The sequence below is a fragment of the Microdochium trichocladiopsis genome (assembly GCF_020744255.1).
Source record: "Microdochium trichocladiopsis strain MPI-CAGE-CH-0230 chromosome Unknown B0I36scaffold_5, whole genome shotgun sequence".
In the NCBI taxonomy this organism is placed as follows: domain Eukaryota; kingdom Fungi; phylum Ascomycota; class Sordariomycetes; order Xylariales; family Microdochiaceae; genus Microdochium; species Microdochium trichocladiopsis.
In genome coordinates this window covers 1,426,376-1,445,084 of record NW_025763548.1, presented here as the reverse complement: position 1 = coordinate 1,445,084, position 18,709 = coordinate 1,426,376, and the positions used below count along the sequence as shown (strand labels likewise).

The 18,709-nt window shown below is 53.9% G+C and overlaps 8 protein-coding genes across 8 annotated transcripts; 4 read left to right on the top strand and 4 right to left on the bottom strand.

Annotated features, from left to right (window-relative positions):
* Window positions 1-3,492: 3,492 nt before the first annotated feature.
* B0I36DRAFT_374089 (uncharacterized protein) lies at window positions 3,493-5,340 on the top strand (the record flags this gene model as incomplete). The annotated part of the gene is made up of 2 exons (XM_046160244.1): window positions 3,493-3,546; window positions 3,604-5,340. 2 exons carry the CDS (start codon window positions 3,493-3,495, stop codon window positions 5,338-5,340), a joined length of 1,791 nt encoding a protein of 596 aa, XP_046012676.1.
* Window positions 5,341-6,428: 1,088 nt separating this feature from the next.
* On the top strand, window positions 6,429-9,870 carry B0I36DRAFT_243738 (uncharacterized protein; the record flags this gene model as incomplete). The annotated part of the gene is made up of 4 exons (XM_046150001.1): window positions 6,429-6,932; window positions 7,001-7,492; window positions 7,570-9,566; window positions 9,627-9,870. 4 exons carry the CDS (start codon window positions 6,429-6,431, stop codon window positions 9,868-9,870), a joined length of 3,237 nt encoding a protein of 1,078 aa, XP_046012675.1.
* Window positions 9,871-11,182: 1,312 nt separating this feature from the next.
* On the top strand, window positions 11,183-12,574 carry B0I36DRAFT_117371 (uncharacterized protein). Its single transcript, XM_046147982.1, has one exon. The coding sequence runs from the start codon at window positions 11,214-11,216 to the stop codon at window positions 12,381-12,383; it is 1,170 nt and encodes a 389-aa protein (XP_046012674.1). The 5' UTR covers window positions 11,183-11,213; the 3' UTR covers window positions 12,384-12,574.
* On the bottom strand, window positions 12,057-14,141 carry B0I36DRAFT_117364 (uncharacterized protein). The gene has a single exon (XM_046147981.1). It carries the CDS (start codon window positions 14,063-14,065, stop codon window positions 12,392-12,394), a length of 1,674 nt encoding a protein of 557 aa, XP_046012673.1. The 5' UTR covers window positions 14,066-14,141; the 3' UTR covers window positions 12,057-12,391.
* A 51-nt stretch (window positions 14,142-14,192) lies between these two features.
* Window positions 14,193-15,330, bottom strand: B0I36DRAFT_322957 (uncharacterized protein). Its single transcript, XM_046153910.1, has 3 exons — window positions 15,230-15,330; window positions 14,684-15,202; window positions 14,193-14,623 (listed from the first exon to the last, which is right to left on the bottom strand). The coding sequence occupies exons 1-3, from the start codon at window positions 15,255-15,257 to the stop codon at window positions 14,445-14,447; spliced, it is 726 nt and encodes a 241-aa protein (XP_046012672.1). The 5' UTR covers window positions 15,258-15,330; the 3' UTR covers window positions 14,193-14,444.
* A 595-nt stretch (window positions 15,331-15,925) lies between these two features.
* Window positions 15,926-17,272, top strand: B0I36DRAFT_242749 (WD domain-containing protein; the record flags this gene model as incomplete). Its single annotated transcript, XM_046149931.1, has 2 exons — window positions 15,926-16,150; window positions 16,226-17,272. 2 exons carry the CDS (start codon window positions 15,926-15,928, stop codon window positions 17,270-17,272), a joined length of 1,272 nt encoding a protein of 423 aa, XP_046012671.1.
* Window positions 17,273-17,325: 53 nt separating this feature from the next.
* On the bottom strand, window positions 17,326-17,716 carry B0I36DRAFT_117330 (uncharacterized protein). Its single transcript, XM_046147979.1, has one exon. The coding sequence runs from the start codon at window positions 17,612-17,614 to the stop codon at window positions 17,378-17,380; it is 237 nt and encodes a 78-aa protein (XP_046012670.1). The 5' UTR covers window positions 17,615-17,716; the 3' UTR covers window positions 17,326-17,377.
* B0I36DRAFT_117331 (uncharacterized protein) lies at window positions 17,717-18,649 on the bottom strand. Its single transcript, XM_046147980.1, has one exon. The coding sequence runs from the start codon at window positions 18,325-18,327 to the stop codon at window positions 17,818-17,820; it is 510 nt and encodes a 169-aa protein (XP_046012669.1). The 5' UTR covers window positions 18,328-18,649; the 3' UTR covers window positions 17,717-17,817.
* Between the last annotated feature and the right edge of the window lie 60 nt (window positions 18,650-18,709).

The following is an 18,709-nucleotide window of genomic DNA, read 5'->3' as shown; positions in this document are numbered from 1 at the left end:
CAGCAAGTGCTTCTGCTGGTAGTGGTGGTGGTGGTGGCGGCGGCGGCGGTTGATGGATGGACGCTGCGGTCGCGAAATGCCGTCATTCAGACATTCTGGCGGTTTCCCGCCTGCCGGGCGTTGACATTACAGGAGGCCGAGGACTGGCATGGTGCTCAAACAGTGACAGGATCGCGGACGAGGCCTGGCGGCGGTGGGCGTGTCTGTGTGTTTGTTGCCAGCAAGCGAATATTGCAAAATGGCAGCCTTGGTGGGCGGTTTGCAGGCTGGAAACGGCAGAGAAGAAGGGCAGCCGGAACGGAGCGTGCGTGGCGGCGTGGGTGTGTCTGTGTCGCCCGCTTCTGCTGCCTGTGCCTTCAGGCTCCTGGCTTGGCCAGCCTCTGAGTCGTCAGTATTATCCCACTTCCGTCACGGCGACGCCTCCAGGCTCCGGTGCTGCATCAGTGTTTCATGCAGCGAGGCAAAAGCACAAGTCGAGCCTGCATAATCCCAGCACAAACGCTGATCAGATGCACGGGCCACTGAGTCACCCCCCGTTTAGCCCAGCGCCAGATACCCGGCCCCGGGCGCTGATTCGCTGCTCTCGTGTTGCGAACACCAAGGACCCATGGGTGGATGGCGTGGCCGGTTGCAGCACCAAGGCCCGTGGCCAATCAAGGCGTCTTGCCCACCAGCAGCAGCTAGGCCGCAACTGGCAAAGCTGGTCTGGCGTGCGGAGAGGCCTGGACGCAGTCATCAGTGCAGGGAGTGCATTTTGTGCCCGCCGCCAAAGCACGACATCCGAGAACGGCACTGCACAAAAGACGTGGGCGTAACTTGCCGGCGTGAGTCGCGACGTGACCCCACTTGCACAGTTGCTCGTGTTATCAAGCCGGGTTCGAAGCACCATTCATAGTACTGTACCCCTCTTCTCATACTCAGCGCAGCCTATCCCGTCCGGCAGGCGTCGTTATCAGCAAACGAGGCCAACACGGCGCCGTTGTCTCTCGGTCGCTGCACGGCGGGACTTACCGTGGTCATGCCGTCGTGACAGTCACGCAGCAGATACAACCTCGCCAATCGAGCAGAGACCGCAGCTGCTTCCAAGGCATCTTGGGACACGGATAGTCGCCAGGACTGCCACAGCCGTCTAGTTTCAAGCCCGGGCATAATTACATCAATCGGCACCGAGTCTTCGCAGGTTATGGTCAGCAGGTTACATCAATGTTTGCGGACATCGCGAAGACCACGAGCAAGGAACAACGTCACGGGCGAGGAACGCTTGAAAGTACACACAAGTACTCTACCATGCAGAACCCGTCGCGCCGACACCAATCATTGGCTCACTGGACTGCACCCGGAGACCTTGTCGTGTAATATGGGGCCTCACGTCAGCGTGACCGAATCAGAGGCGCAGATGCCCTTGGAGAAAACTCTGCTGGCCTGGGGGCAACCTTGTCAGCGTTGATGAGGAGGCCGAACGGCTGGGTCGGTACGCGCAGGTACATTATCTACACTTTATTGCCTGTCGTGCAAGTTTATTGAAGATGATGTATGTTCTTGTTGCTCAGCGATGACAGGACAGGACAGGCATGAAGGTCGTCAATACATCGTGCAGTGTTTGCTTTGTAGAGGGTCCTCCACCAAGCGGACCAGTACCGCAGTCAGTCCGGGAGACCTTACCGTGGCCTCGCAACACCACGCACCTTACGACGTGGGTGACCCTTCCAAGACTGAACTGACAAACATTTAGAGATGTCCATCTACCTTGATATCGAGCAGGCAATGAATACCTGGAATATCTAGAAACCATGATGCGGACTTGACGCATAGACGAAGCTACAGTGGGCATTGTCTATGGGTCGATCGCTCCCTTCTTCACAACGCTGCTTCGAGCCATGCAAAGACTGCTAGGCAAAGATCGCGACGTTTGCAATGAAAGAATGACGGATGAGGACAGCAAAAATTGCGACCAGTACGATCCCGAAGGATAATACAGAACGATCGACTCCACGCTGTGCAATGCAGGTCTCTCGTCCTACCAACGGATATTCTTGAGCGTCCGCGGATTAGTCAAGGTAAGTATGAAGAGAAAAGGGAAAGAGATTTCATCAAGATGGCGGGAAGGTGAAGGCCTTCTTATACTTGACCGCCGAAATGAGGCTGCGCTTTGGCCAACGGCTGCCTGGTCGCAGGTTGGCGGAGAGCTCCGGGTTCCGCCAATGAGGTTTGCGGAACCGTCGAAAAGGCGGGGCCACAGCTGGGAGGTGAGATTGCTGGCGGGGCAGTTGGACCCTGTCCTGATCGTGCCTTGCTTGGAAGTCGGGATGCCAAATGATTAAGTGATGACCACCAGGGCAGGCATGCCAGCATACAACGGCATGCCAGGTCCAATCTACAATTTGCTGTCTCTGGTACCTGATACCAATGGTTGAAAGTGTTCCTTGGCGACTGTGCAGACTCCGGTTTGAGAAGCTCAAAGGGTCTCGATGATTCGGCAGGTGGCTCGGGAGGTAATGGACAGCAAACCTTCCCCCCGCGAGTTGGATGATGACATTTGTGCAAGTCATATTCACCCAGCCTTATATACAATGGACGAATAGACACAGACTGGCCAACCATCGATCGCCAACATCAGCTCCAATAGGATCTATCTGGTATCGTGTTTTCTACAAGACCAATCCTCTCATGCTTGCATAAGTTAGGTAGACGTGTGCATTCTAGAGTCTGGTATATGGACCGTGTAATTGTGTCCTGTTTCCCAGTGCCAGCACATTGTCGGCTGAGGGATTATGCCTCTCTCTCATGGGGGCCCATGTTGAGTCATTTTGTCGATTCGACGAGGTTGCCAGAGCTGCCATCTGAGGCAATGCCGGCGCCGAGCACCAGGCCACATCATCACATGCTGCTCTAGTGGCCCAGCCAGAGCGACTTCGGATCCACAAAACCGGGCCAGTGACGGAGGAGTCACACAAACAAAAGCGGTTGGCTAACAATAAGATAACAAAGACCCGGAGACATCCATCGTCTGTTTCAACATCAACTACGTCGGCCCTCTCAACCTCGCAATCCCAAAGATATCTGTGTCCAATGCGCCCAATGTGCACAACCTCTTGTTGACCGTGACGCGAGGCCCTGGACGGCTTTGTGCGCAATGGGACCAGCTCGCGCCGTTTGGGCCAAGGCGAGTCTCGGGAGTCTCGGCTGCAATGTAGGTCACTACCGCAACCTCATCACCGCTCTCTCATCACGCCTGGTCCAGCCTCGGGCCTGGATCGCCCCTTTGCAACATCGCACTGTGGCCACCACGCAAACACTCGCAACAAGGCCCAGACCACATCAGCTTTCGCCCATCTTAGCATATCACCGCTGACGAGTCTGCAGCCGTTATGTGCCAAACCTGCGGTCGGGGCACTGCAGTCCGCAACCGGTCCTGCCAATGGCACTCGGCAATGGTCTTCTCTGCCCTCGGGAGGTGTGCCGAGCAGCAGCGGAAAGTCGTCCAGCCCTAGCATGCCCTATACATCTCTGTCAGAGACGAAAAAGCGAAAGGCATCCGTGGACCAGGTATTTACCCTCCCAGCTCCGCCGCTTAAGCTTCGCCCAATTTACCGCTGTACATAGGATTTCATCGTCTCCATCCTCGAGACCTCGGTGACGAAGCGAGATGCCAAGGGCTACATGAACAAGTTCGTCCCCTTGCTGAACCGCAAAGATGCTGCTGTCTTCAAGCAACGAGCGCCGCAGGCGCCGCCTACTGCGGCAGCCAATGATGCCGTCCTACGAAGCGAGCCTGGGCCCCCTCTATACGTGGCTCTTGTCAAGTTCCGGGCCCCCCAAAGCGTCGACGATGCAACCATGCTGGGCGTGGGCAAGACGCTGACACAGCTGAAGAAGCTCGGCCTCACAAGCATCGTCGTGGTGGACTGCGATCTGGGGACCGAGAGCGAGGCTTTCCAGCGGCAGCAGACCACAGCACAAGCTGCCCGCATTGCTGTAGCTGTCGACAGATATGACGACCATGGCTCAAGGATCATTGACTCGCCATTAGCTTTCGGGCATCCCTCTAGCAAGCTGGGCTCGCCATCGCCATACACCTCTCACGACCTTTTTGTTGGCAACAAGCACTGTATTTCCGACGCCCTCAAGCACGAGCGGATCCCCGTCATTCCGTCTTTTGCTTACACGCCCGAAAGTTCTTCCATCAAGCCAGTGAATGGCAATGATGCTATTCTGGCGTTGACTCGGAGTCTTTCCGGCCTGCAATTCGTCGATCGTACTGAGACCTCTGTCGAGTTGGACTCTGACCTTGCCACCGAAGTCTATCGGCTCATCGTCCTGGACCCGCTTGGAGGCGTACCGGCAAGCAATCGCGCTACTGGCAGACACCTTTTTCTCAACTTGGCTCATGAGTTTCGAGAAGTCGAGAAAGATTTGACGGGAAAGCAAAAGGACGAGATAGCCCAACGCGAGTGCGAAGTACATCTTGCGAACGCGCAGCTTGCCAAACACGCTTTAACTATGCTCCCGCCCACATCCTCAGCAGTCATCACAACGCCTCAGGAAGTGGCGCGGGAGAGGTCGCCGGACGCTCTGGACTGGGCTCTGGTCAGCACTCGGCGAGGCCAGAACCCGCTCATACATAACCTCCTGACGGACAAACCCGTCCAGTCATCGTCACTGCCGTCCGGGCGCTTCACGCCGGTCACCTCGACGATGGGAACACCACAGATTGGGTCCATGACGACGTTGGCAAAGAGAGGGATGCCTCTGACCATATTTCCAGATCCTCTGAAGACGCCGTGGAGGCCACCTCAGCCTGGCGAGCGCACGCTCAACCTGACGGACCCGTGCATCGATCTTGGGCGGCTGGTGTACTTGATTGAGGACTCGTTCGGCCGCAAACTGGACGTTGACCATTATCTGAAAAGAGTCCAGAACAAGCTCGCGGGGATCATTATTGCTGGAGAATACGAGGGTGGCGCGATCCTAACTTGGGAGTCTCCCCAGGATGGTGACGGCAGTGCAGTCACAGAACCCCAGAGACTAGTCCCATATCTCGACAAGTTTGCGGTCCTGCGCAAGGCGCAAGGCGCGGGAGGTGTGGCTGATATTGTGTTCAATGCGATGGTCAGAGACTGCTTTCCTGATGGTGTCTGCTGGCGGAGCCGCAAGGACAACCCTGTGAACAAGTGGTACTTTGAGCGTTCCAGGGGAACACTGAAGATCCCGGACATGAACTGGACCATGTTCTGGACGACCCCGGACCTGGGACTGCACGGGGACAGGTTTGCCGACTACGAGAGCGTGTGTCGCGGCATTGCACCTTCTTGGGCGGACAAAAAGCACATCATCGATTAAAATGAAAGGGAGTCGTCTGGGTTTGACAAAAAGTTAAAAAGCACGTCGAATACCTCAAACAGTACGAAGAGTTAATCCTTTCATGCCGTCCCAGGCATTGTGTAATAAAGAGTGAACCCCAGATTGGGGAGTGGACCTAGCAACTCTCCCGAGAGCCGACGCGCCGCATGGAAAGCTCTTATCGATATCGCTTATTGCACGGCGGCACAATTTATCCAGCTCCTGTGCGCGCAAGAACGTCATGAGCCGCCAAACAGCAACTCTGGACCCCACCAACATTGTGAAGAGGCGCATTGCGGAGGAGCAGTCGGCCGCTTTGCTATTGTGGTGAGGGACGAGGACGGCATATGAAAACAGTGGCAAGACAGTCTTTGCCAGGGCCTTTTTTGGAAGCGCCCAGAGACCACGGGTTCGCCCGAGACTTTCGCAGGAATGTGGTGGTTGCCTGAACTCTGAGGAATCTACGCTAAACTCCGCAACCACAAAATTGCCACAGCTCGAAAGAAGAGGCTGGATAATATCTGGAGGCGAGGAGTGAGTCAGACGCAGCAGCTGTGAACACAAGTAGGAACTTTACGTAGGTAGAATCAAGGAAAATCAAGCCGCATTTCCACACCCCCGAGTTCTGCACTCGAGCTATTATTATCTGCTCGATTTCTTTGGCCGACGCATATTGAGTGAGTGAGTGAGGGGACAGTAGTTTTCCAACTCGGCGCCACCCCACCTTTCCGACAATCCATCTTCGATTCCAGAAAGTCATCCCACTCCCAAAGGCCAGACTAAACTCCGCCCCCCAACAGGGTCGACAATCAAACGTGGGACTTTTTCCTCTCCGTTTTCTTTTTTCTCTCTTCCCACTCCTCTCGTCGTCACTCCAGGTCACGGGTTGACAGGACAAATACTCTACGACTTCCGGCCCTTTTTGCTCACCCCGACGTGCACACACCACTTTCCAGCGTGTGGTCCCCGGTGCTTAGTATCACGACCACGACGAAACGACACACAGCTTCCCTGATTGGAAGGTGACAAAAGACGATTCACCAAAAAACCCAACCAAATAAAGTAATCGCATACCAGAAACCGCCACGATGCCGCCCAAGAAGAAGGGGAACAAGAAAGCCGACGACGACTGGGAGGCCGAGCTCGGCGAGTCGATTGCGCCGGCCAACAACGCTGCGGGCGAGGATGCGGCTGCTGGTGCTGGTGCCGAGGGCGCCGAGGATGGCGACGATGCGCCGGCCGGCGGCCTGATGGCCATGATGCGCAAGAACCGCGAACGGAGGAAGAAGAAGGGCATCGTCGACGACTTTGTCGAGGGCGAGGACGCCCCCGGCGCGGAGGAGGAGGCCAGCCCCGCGCCCGCGGCGCCCGTCGAGGCCTCGATGGACGACGAGTTCGCCATGCCCGAGAAGAAGGGCAAGGGTGGAAAGCAGGGCGGCAACAACAAGCAAGGTGGCAACAAGCAGGGCGGTAACAAGGCCGCCGCCGCTGCTGCTGCTGACGACGACGACGCTGATGGTGGTCGCATGCTCACCAAGGCTGAGAAGGAAAAGCTCAAGAAAGAGAGGGAGAAGCAGAGGAAGAAGGAGCAGGTTCGTGAAGTCCCCTCTCGCTGCATGTGTCGTGTGGCACTTGACTGACATTTCATGTCCTTGTACAGGCTGCCAAGAAGAAGACTACCACCCCGGCACCCGCCGCAAAGGCGCCCGAGCCCGCCAAGGTCGAGGAGAAGAAGGAGGAGGCCCCAGCACCCGCCGCCGACGCTGGCGGCAAGAAGAAGAAGCTTCCCGCACATCTCGCCGCCATCCAGAAGCAACAAGAAGAGCTGCGCCGGCAAAGAGAAGCCATGGAGCAGGCTTCGGCCGAGGAGAAGGCCAGGCTCGAAGAACTAGAGCGCAAGGAAGCCGAGGAGGCCAAGCGGAAAGAAGAGGAGAAGGCCCGCAAGAAGCAGAAGGAGAAGGAGAAGATTGAGCAGCTCAAGAAAGAGGGCAAGTTCATGACCAAGGCGCAAAAGGAGGAGAAGGCCCGCAACGAGAGAAAGCTTCAGCAAATGCTGGCTGCCGGTATCAAGGTTGGCCCGGCTGGTGACGGCGAAGAGCAGAAGAAGAAGCCCACTTTTGAGAAGAAGCGTGGTGGCAAGTTGGACAAGAAGGTAAGTTGCAAAGTTCCGACCTCCCATTATTGTCCGTAGGGACGAGCCTGGACACTAACACGTTGTCCTTGACCCAGGCCGAGGAGGAGAAGGCTCTTGCCGAAGCTGCTGAGCGTGCGAGACTCCAGGCGGAAGCTGCTGCAAAGGAAGCTGAAGAGAAGGCCGCCAAAGAAGCCGCCGAGGCCGAGGCTGCCGCCAAGGCTGCTAAGGAGGCTGCCGCCGCCGACGAGATTGAGGACGATTGGGAGGCCGCTGCCGCGTCCGAAGAGGATGTCAAGGACAGCTGGGACGCTGACTCGGACGAGGAGAAAGACACCAAGACCAAGGACCTGCCGTCGCGGCCGAAGGCCAAGGAGACGGGTTCCAAGGGCGATGACTCCGATGAGGATTCTGACGATGACTCGGACGACGAGTCTGAAGAAGACGAGAAGATGACCGCCACCAGACTTGCCGAGGAGAAGCGCAAGAAGGAGGCCGCCGAGCGGAGAGAAAAGGCTCACCAGGCTGCTCTTGCCGCCAGATCTAAGGACAATCTGCGCTCGCCCATTTGCTGTATTCTTGGACACGTCGATACCGGAAAGACCAAGCTTCTGGACAAGATCCGTCAGACCAACGTCCAGGAAGGCGAAGCCGGTGGTATCACTCAGCAGATCGGTGCCACTTACTTCCCGGTCGACGCCATCAAGCAGAAGACCGCCGTGGTCAACCGCGACGGTTCTTTCGAGTACAAGGTGCCTGGTCTCCTCATCATTGACACGCCAGGTCACGAGTCCTTCTCCAACCTGCGGTCAAGAGGTTCCTCGCTTTGTAACATTGCCATCCTGGTCGTTGATATTATGCACGGTCTCGAGCCCCAGACTCTCGAGTCCATGAAGCTGCTCCGCGATCGCAAGACTCCCTTCATTGTCGCCCTCAACAAAATCGATCGTCTGTACGGCTGGAAGATGGTTGCCAACAACGGCTTCCAAGAGAGTCTGGCGCTTCAGAACAAGGGCGTCCAGAACGAGTTCCGCAACCGTCTCGAGCAGACCAAGCTGGCATTCGCCGAGCAGGGTTTCAACTCTGAGCTCTTCTATGAGAACAAGTCCATGTCCAAGAACGTCTCGCTCGTCCCCACCTCAGCTCACACTGGCGAGGGTATCCCCGATATGCTCAAGCTGATCCTGCAGCTCACCCAGGAGAGGATGGTTGGCTCTCTTATGTATCTCTCCGAGGTGCAGGCCACGGTCCTCGAAGTCAAGGCGATCGAAGGGTTCGGTATGACCATCGATGTCATCCTGTCCAACGGTATTCTGCGCGAAGGCGACCGCATTGTCGTGGCAGGCACAGAAGGCGCGATTGTGACTAATATTCGTGCCCTCCTCACTCCTGCTATAATGAAGGAGCTCCGTGTCAAGTCACAATACGTCCACAACAAAGAGGTCAAGGCCGCCATGGGTATCAAGATCAGCGCACCTGGTCTCGAGGGCGCCATTGCCGGTTCGCGTCTGCTTGTCGTCGGCCCTGACGACGATGAAGACGACCTCATCGACGAGGTTGAGGCTGATGTTGGCAAGTTGCTTGCCCGTGTCAACAAGTCTGGTCGCGGTGTCAGTGTCCAGGCTTCCACGCTGGGTTCACTCGAGGCCCTGCTGGATTTCCTGAAGGACATGAAGATCCCCGTCGCCAACATTGGTATCGGTCCCGTCTTCAAGCGCGATGTCATGCAGTGCGCTACCATGCTCGAGAAGTCGCCAGACCACGCCGTCATGCTGTGTTTCGATGTCAAGGTCGACAAGGACGCCCAAGCGTACGCTGACGAACAAGGCGTGAAAATCTTTATGGCGGATATCATATATCACCTGTTTGACAGCTTTACCAAGCACATGGCCGAGCAGCTTGAGAAGAAGAAGGAGCAGGCAAAAGACCTCGCAGTCTTCCCTGGTGTGCTGAAGCCCGTCGCGGTTTTCAACAAGACTGGGCCTATAGTTTTGGGGGTCGACTGTCTCGAGGGATCTGTTCGCGTTAATACGCCGATCGCCGCGGTTAAGACGAATGCTGAGGGCAAGAAGGAGATCATTGGCATCGGCAGAGTGTAAGTTGAGTTGTGACTTTTCGAGTGATCATCCGCAGCTGATCATCCTTTGCTTTGCAGGACTTCCATCGAGCGAGATCACAAGCAGCTTCCCATTTGCAAGAAAGGACAACCCTCTGTCGCTATTAAGATCGAGATGGGTCATAACCAGCCGACATATGGCCGCCAACTCGAGGAGAGCGATCTCCTCTACTCCCAGATCTCGCGTGCCTCCATCGATTGCCTCAAGGACTACTATCGCGCAGATGTATCGAATGAAGAATGGAATCTCATAATTAAGCTAAAGAGCGTCTTTGACATCTAGCGAGATTGAAGGGGTTGCGATTATGTTTCATTCGGTAACGGGGTCGACGCGATGGTGTGCAGGACAGACAATATTGTGTGTGGGGCCACCACAAGCGTATGATGATGATTAGTCATCAGTAGCCGATGAGAGTGGAATGAGAGTGGTTGTTGATGTGGTTTCCATCAAAAGCACAACTTGGGATGCAACATCAGGAGTAATTTGATATTTATAGGTTGATTCCTCGCATGATTTCTTGACTTCCCTATGATTGTCGATCGTCGTCCCGTGTTGTGATGTACGTAACAATACCAATGTTTCCAGCCTTGCTCATCTTCCTTGAAGCAGCATTCTAGTGATTGGAAACCACAGGTATTGATTATTGTTCTACAACATAGACAGGATCATGGAAGTAGACGTGATTCTGCTGTTCTGAAAGTGATTTCATGTCATGGTGGCAAGTCGACTCCCGCACCTCTGCACCTCTGCGCTCTTCCATACCGAACATTCTTGCCTGAGAAACTGCAAGACTATGCTTCGCCTGATTGGTTCTGGCCTTTGGAGAGATTTAAAGCCGAATTGTGATCTGGCGACGCAGGAGTGGTGCCTCGTGTGTGCGATCTATTGTACGTAACCTACCTCCTCGGCCATAGGAACTGCCAGTTTTTAAAGCATGTCTTAGTGTAATATTAACACAGACCGAGTAGAAGCGGAAGAAAAGACAACATTGTCTGCAAAGGCCAGGGTTGAAGAGTAGTTTCTGTTCCAAGCCGCCAGCTTCAAATAATATGTCGTATGCTTTCCCCTCCTCTCAGCAGCCGCAGCTACAAGCCAGGCTGCTCGAGCTGGAGAACAGGAGCTGGCACACTTGTACTTGTGAGAAACTCATCCAGGAGGAACTCATTTCACGAACCATATTGCATCGCCGCCACAGTCTATACCACAATCCCGCATAACTCTCCTACCTTCTCACGCTGCAGGTTGCAAGAAGGTGCGGTTACAGTACATGGCCGGGTTCTCTGCGCGCCAATCACATAGCAGCTTGAATGGAGCTACCCCTGCATTTGGGCATGCGTAGTGGCTGCTGGCTGGTGAAAGGCTTTAAATCTCCAGCTAAGGCTAGCGGGCGTTAGCTACGGCGGACGAAAGCTCCAACTGTTGCAAAACCCATTTTTTGCTATTACGCCCACCCCCTCCCACCTTTTAACAAACCAGATTAGCCGCAAATCACCGTTTTTCAATTATGAAGATATCCCCTTGTAATGGCTCGCTTGTGCACAAGCTAAGACCGGTCATTTATAAATTCATTCGCACAGAATTCAAATGGTTTCAATTCGTTTCGAATCGTTTTCAACATTACAGCAATGGCAACCGCACGATTCTGCCCCCAGACCGGGCGGCCTCATACCTCAATCAAGCTGGTAAACCCAACCTGGAGGTACTGCCCTGATTGTAATATTCCCCTCCCGAATCTACCGACTATTCTACCGGAATGCATCGATTTGACAGCCTCACCGCCTCGTTCAGTATTTCTCCAGTCCGGAACGGTCCCAAAAAGCCCCAATTCAACTCATATGCAGCCCACTACAGGCCTGACAGCCCCTGGTACCAGTCTCCATCAACCGACCCTAAGTAACTTCGCGCTCTCATCGAAGTTAGCTAAAAGCTATCGGGATCAAAGCATTACAGAGACAAAAGAGAAGAAACCGCAAATAACCTGCTCGATTGGAATCAAACTGTACTTTGCAGAGTACTACGAGGAGGTTATTTGCGGCGAACCCAGCCCGATATATACAATCCTCCACCAACACCGCATCTCTGGCCCGAAACGACTTGTTATCAATGAGAAGTGGGAGGACCATAGCGCTCTGATTCAGTTCCTCTTCGATACGCATAAGATTAGCGAAGGCCTTCGGCAGAAGCAGTGGAAATTTATCGCTCCACTACCAGCCTCAAACTGCTTGAAAGTAGTACACCTAGGCCTTGACGAGACAGCCTCAATCTCTATTGCGCAGATCAGGGACTATTCAGGCTCAGACCGGAAGGGAGATGACATATTCTATTTGAATCTCCTCTACTCAACTATTATCCCATCACCACAGAACCAGAAGCCAGGAGTCAAGAAGCAACGAGGTACAAAGAAGGCCAAACTAAATACTATTCCGGTCCAACCGGCCCCTTCTCTCTCTCCAGACCTCCCGGCCCTTTCAGACTACGACATTCTGAAACTTGATGAAGTCCCTTGGATAGGCGAGGACTTAGCCCAAGTCAAGGCAGAGGAGGACGAAAAGGTAGAGGTCAAGCAGGAATCAAGTCGGCCTGAAGGCCAACAGCTTGAAAGTAGCGAAATGCTACCAAAATATGACACAGAACAAGAGGAAGACAAACACCTTCAGGATATAGAGCCTCAAGCTAAGCAAGTTGAAGGGAAGTGGGCACACCTTGGTCCGCCCCTGACCTTACGTAGCCGCGTAGGGAAGGGTAGGAAGAGGTCCGCAACGGCTATTTCTGAGTCAGATCAGTCGGGAAATTAGCGATGTTTCTATTCACTCTCAAAGTCAATATCTTCTTCTTTAATCAAGTCTAAACCGGCCTGTTCCATATCGATCCAAGTATCTTGTAGACTAATATGGTGGCGCTGCATTAAGTCTTGTAAGTAGTCGAGATTCCCTATTGGCTGGGGGAGGAGAGAAATCGCTGGAGAACGGTTTGTTCTGATCCAAACCTGTAGCTCCTCCTGAAGGTACTGATACTGACGGATAAAGGGCTGGTTCACTAGTTCTGGTGGAATCTGGCTTGGAAGCCCGCCAATTCGACCAAGTACTTCCTGGCACACCGCCATTGTTGTACTAGGAAGATACTGGTCTGGGTCAAAGCCATCCAGATCTGCTAGCATCGAAAGCTTTTGATGGAGATCTAGGTCAAGTGGCAGCCGAAAGTCCTGGGCACCCGTTTGTTCCGGATGGAAAAAGAGACTCCACGGCCTTCCTGGAATAACATGGGTACGGGTTGGCTGTTTTCGTATCCGATGAGCATTCCAGGTCTGTACAAACTGAACAAACTCGGACCTGATGATTGGCATGTAGATATAGAGTAAAGCAACTCGATCTGCGAGTGATTCTGCATCAAAAAGGCCCTCTGCAGCAAGGAAACCAAAGTACTCCCGCCAGAAGATTGACCGCCCTTCACAGAGGCGGCCCCACCAACTCTCAATCTTAACATTTTGCGTGCTTTTCCCATAGATCCAGGTATGTCGGAACTGAATTGGTGTCCCTTCTGTTTGGGCTGTAAGTGGAAGGTTTGTTTGTCCAGGGAATGAGTTCGATTCGGGCTTGACACTATTGACCTGGCTTGTCTGAGGACTGTAATACGGCTGAACAGCTTGATGAAGGAGGAAGTGAGCACCAGCAATAAGGGTTGTTTCTCCGCCACGATCCGACCGGAATCGACGAGGAATAAAGCCCCATTGCTGGATAATCCGTAGGTATTGGACCAGAACAGACCGGCCCGTAGTCGCAGAGATTCCGCAGAAGAACCATGGGATATAGCGAGAATAAGCATCAATTGCTGCATATATCTCAAATCCATACGGCTGCAGCTTTAGATAGGCATCAATCGACCAGATATAATTCGATCCAGGGCTTGTCCAACCGCCTCTCCTTCGATGGAGCCGCTTTCGTCGTCCTTCAACTTCGTCGGGGTAGAATTGCGAAATGGTCTGGGAGATAGTATCGCGAGGAAGGTTGATTCGGTTCTGTCGGAGATGCGTTGAAAGCATTTCTCTTCCCATACGCCGGACCAAGTTTGACGTTGTTTGCTCCTGTATCAGGAACGATTGAAGCTGTTCCTGCTTTCTTTGGATCTGTTCGGGGGTAAAGCGGCGATATATATCGAGTTCCTTTCTAATTCTGACTACACCGTGCGCTGTGACGGTAAAGCCATCCGCCTGTAGTTGACGTAGGAGCTCATCATCGGAAAGACCAATAGTAAAGAAGTATTTCTCAATAGCTATTCGAAGCGCGTCGGTTATGATCGTTCTCTGCTGTTTTGGATGGATTCCCCATTGCTTAAGGCGGCGTCGAAGTGTAAATACCGAGGTCTGGATTGAATATGTAGCCTGGAGTACTTCTTGAATTGTCGGAAGAGGTACGCCGGACTGGTAGCGCTGTATAATAAAGTCTTTCTGACCCTCTAGTTGTAGCTCAGGACGAGCCATTTCAATAGGAAACAGATTGATTACGACGTGTTGAATACTTGTACGACAAAATCAATCACGCAGCTAGGGGTTAAGGGGGGAATTTTCTAACTTTTTCGAGCCCCACATATCATATCAAATCGAATTGTTTTGAATTGAATCGCACTGTATTGCTATTGATCTATGACTAATCATATGATACCGAGTTGGATCATATCAAATCGATCTGAAACCATTCGCAAGCTGTCGTTCCTGTGTATTACCGCGGGGAATCAATGCATGTACCCTTTACTCCATGCTAAATGCCTTGAAACAAGTCGAAACCAGCTGAATTGTCGAAATTGCCCGCTCTGAGACGTTACGTGTCGTATCGAATCGATTCGGGCCGATTCGAGCTGGATTAGTGCTTGCGCTTCTTGCCGGCAGGAGTACCGTCGGCGCGGGAATCCAATTCCTCCTGAATCGAATTGATCAGAGCCTCGAGAGTGCCAGCCTTGTAGTCTTCAAGGCTGTTCAGAATCGATTCGATTGGATCCGACTCGGTTGCCGCTGCCTTGCCTTTACCCTTGGTACCAGAGTCTAATTTATATAAGTAAAATGGTCGATGCTGGAACGAATGGAATCAGGTTGATTACTTACAGAACGAGCAGTGGTTGGCAGAACCAGAGTACTGGCAGTTGAAACAAGCTGCATTGAAGTCCGAATCCACCTTGATGCACATTCGAAACGGACCGGAAGCACTCGCACTGGCGCACTGGCGGCAGATGGTAGAATTCTCCGGGGCACAGCTGACGTAGGCTGCAGCGTCAGTGAGCTGATTGGATCGAGTCGGATCGATCTGGTTCAAGCCGTGAACAAGCTGAATGGGACGTGCAAGGACTGAATTCTGGACCAAAAGATTCTTTCCAAGCTTGGAGTTGCTCGCAAGAATCTTTTCCAAGGCGATTCGAGTCTGATCAAATTCCTTTTTGGTCATGTTCGGATTGGTTTTGTAGGCTTCATCCAGCTTCTGACCACCCAGAGTAAACGATCCGATTCCGATCGAATTGAGCTGATCTGCATTGAAAGGGTCGCCCTCCGGGGTACCGGTGAACCAGTAGCCAGTGGATCCGATACGAGCCGAACCGGTTCGAACCGAGTTGGTTCGGCCGGCAGGAGCTGGAGGCGTGGGCGACCGGGCAGGGGGGACGGGAGCCTTCTTTGCGCGAGCCATGTTGAATCGAATCGAATTGATTTGTACGGAATCGAGTGGTATAGGCTTGGATGTTTAACAAACAACTTCTGCGGACGAGATCTGCTTGAAACAAGTTGTATCAGTACGATATGAACGGAACATTTTGGAAAGGAAAAAGTTGAGCTCGGGAGGCAGGTGGGGCGGATGTGAGGTGGGAATGAGCTGTTCGCGACAGGAATGTGCAAGGTCGCGATAGCTTCAAAAGTCGTTCAAAATTGATGATTCTTGTATCATTGTGTTCAGAATTCAATTCTGAGTCGAATGCACCTAATTGCAGCTGCGCGCAACGTGGTTTGAAGGAATTGTGGCCGAAAAGAAATGGTGTGGTACTTACGCGTTGTTGTTTGTGTTATGCAGGCAGGTGCAGGTGCAGGTGCAGGTGGGACTGCTTAAGTGCATCACCAAAACCCTCAAATGCTTGAAACGAGTAGATTCCTATCTAAACGGTACAGATCCACTATCGTGACCGGCGTCATTCTATTAATTTCACACCTCCATTTGGGTTTTGCAACAGTTGGAGCTTTCGTCCGCCGTAGTTAGCACACCTGCACCACCACCACCGCGTGTGTGGTCGGCGCAGCTCAACCTCCAGCATCTGCCATCGTGAGATTGCCGGCCTGCCATTCTCGACATTCTCGCGCCACGCCATGTCTGCTGCTCTAGTCGAGTCTGGCCCCGGCCAGGAGCGCAACGTCTTCGACATCATCCAGCACGGCCACAAGGACATAGTGCAGGCCATCGCCTTCAATGCCTATGGCGACCGGTGCGCCACCGGCTCCGTGGACGGCAAGATCAGAGTATTCAATCGCCACAAGGACGGCACGTGGCGCCTGTGCGACCACTGGGGCGCGCACGGCGGAGAGATACTAGAGGTGTGTTGGACCTGTGTGCTCCGTATTCCACAATCACCATCCCAGGCGTATGCTGACCATTGATGAATCTCCTAGCTGCAATGGCTTCCTCCCACCATCTACCCGAACCTACTAGCTTCACTCGGCATCGAAGGCCGCTTCAAGCTCTGGGCCGAAGACCCCTCCGCCGCCCCTGGCCGCCGCTTCAGCTCGCGTGGCAGTAACGCGAAGGCGGCCGTTGAGCAGCGCTCTGGCAAGGCGCCCTACCGCTCCTTCTCGGTCAAATACAACGACGAGACGCGACACACCTACTTTGCTCTGCTCGCCGCCGACGGCCACCTGACGGTCAACGAGAGCGAGGAGCCCGAGATCCTGACCGACTCCGTCAAGGTCGACGACTTCCAGGCGTGCCCAAAGCCCAACAGAGGGGAGGAGACGTGCTTCAAGGTCACCTTTGACCCAAACCCGGAGGTCTGCTACAACGCCCTGCGCGCCGGTGTGCCTCCGGACGCGCTGAGCCTCGTCGTCGCAGGCATGACTACGGTTCGACTGTTCCGCACGCGCGACATCGTCACGAGCTCTTTCGGCGCGGCCGTCAAGGCGCGCGAGTTCTACCTCGCTGTCGAGATCGAGGCACACAAGGGCCTGGTTCGTGATGTAGCCTGGGCGCCGGGAAATTTCCGCGGATATGACATGATTGCGACTGCCTGCCAGGACGGCTTTGTGCGGGTATTCCGCATCGACACGCCGTTTGACAAGGACGACGGCAAGACATGGTCCGTGGCGGATGTCACGGGAGGCGCAAAGTCTGATGAGCATGCGGGCGGCGGCGCGAAGAGCTCGGCGAGTCGAAAACAGAACCAGGCGGCCTCGGGGATTAGGGCAGAACTGGACAAGTCCGGCAATCATGGGGAGCGGACAGCCACCGGCCAACCTGGACAGATCCACCATACTGTCAGGGAATTGTCCAAGCTTGATGCCCACAAGTCGCCAGTGTGGCGAGTCGACTTTGACGACGACGGCCAGATCCTGGGCAGCGTGGGTGACGAGGGGAAGCTGATGTGCTATCGTCAGACCCCAGCTGGCACGTGGGCAAAGAGCTCGGAACTCGGCATGATGAAAGCGCGGATGGCCACGCCTTAGTTTGGGCAGTCTGGCGGAGGCCTAGTTCAGGCTCAGAGATGGCCTCAAAGATAATGCTCTGAAATATCGAGCATGGCATATCTACGGCGCGGCAGACATATCCATTCACCTACTATTACAGAGGACACTAGTGCTATGGCTGTACCAAGACATTCCAAACTGCACAACCAGCACTTGGTGCTTGTGGTCGTGGTCGTCCACTTCAGCACTGCGCTTATCAGCCCAAGCACTACGCGCAGGTCTGCACTTCTTGGTCACGTCGCTCAACATCAGGCCCAGCACGACCTCGATGTAGCGGGGCAACTTGGGGTTGTCCCAGTTGTAAGCCATCAACGATGGCATGTAACTGCCACTCTAGGCGTTGCCATAGCCACACCAGACGATGTCTGGTACCGTATGGCCACCAGTCGGCCACTTCACTCTGGCCTTCTTGCTGAGCCTGGCGGACAAATCAGAACCTGGGTTGCTTTTTGGGCGGAGATCGAATCAATGTCGCTGTTGCCTACGCCAGCAAGGTCGTATTCGGGCAGAACTATTTCGAATAACTATGAGCGGCGGACGGTACCGCCGTAAGCGCTCCAGAGTCTCCACGACTCCTCGATCGACATTGTCACACTCTTGAGAGGCAGAGGGTTGTAGCCATTGAGCATACAGCCACCACATTCGTGGTTTGCCGCGAATACCGTGATGGTGTTCGAGTGTTTGTTGATCCACATTTCGACGAACTGCATTACTTTGTTGTTCATGATGATGTCTCGGATGTGGCCAGCATGCGGAGCTGGATGCTTACAGACCGTCTTGGGATTCTTGCCGTTCTTCAGTAGGGAGACGTTTTCATGAGTATGGTTTGCGAATGCTGGGCTAAGGCTGTCGGCAAGAATGTAGATGAGTTTATGGGCCTTAGAAGAACAGCCATGTTGCCTACGTGGTCTGGGCAACCAACCAGTCCGCCGACGATGGCGAGGGAGAAGCGCATATTTATGAAAACGGTCCTGCTGCGTCGAGGGGAAGGGAGACTGGGCTTCTGACGATTGTGGACAAGGACAGAGACACATATCAAACGAAAAAGAGACATCACGAGCTCTCTCTCATCCCTATACATGCTCGTATCACGCTCACCACTTTTCGCGCAGACGAACTAAACATGCTCAAGGATGATTTTGTGTCTGCATGCCAAGTCCCGTACTCGACGCGGTTGCTCTCACAGACGGCTGCGGAGATGTTGTGCCTCCTTACCAAACTCACTCCTTTTTCAAAGCCGGCCCTCCCCGTGCAATTTCTCTCTGTTCTCCTTAGACTCTCATCACCCCTTCTACCCCTTTGATAACTTGCAAGCAGCAACTTAGTTCTGTCAATCTTATGTCCTCGCCGCCTGACGTTGGTGGTCTCACAGATTTTCTCGGGCCTACGCTTCAGACGAGCCTATCGTAGTTTATG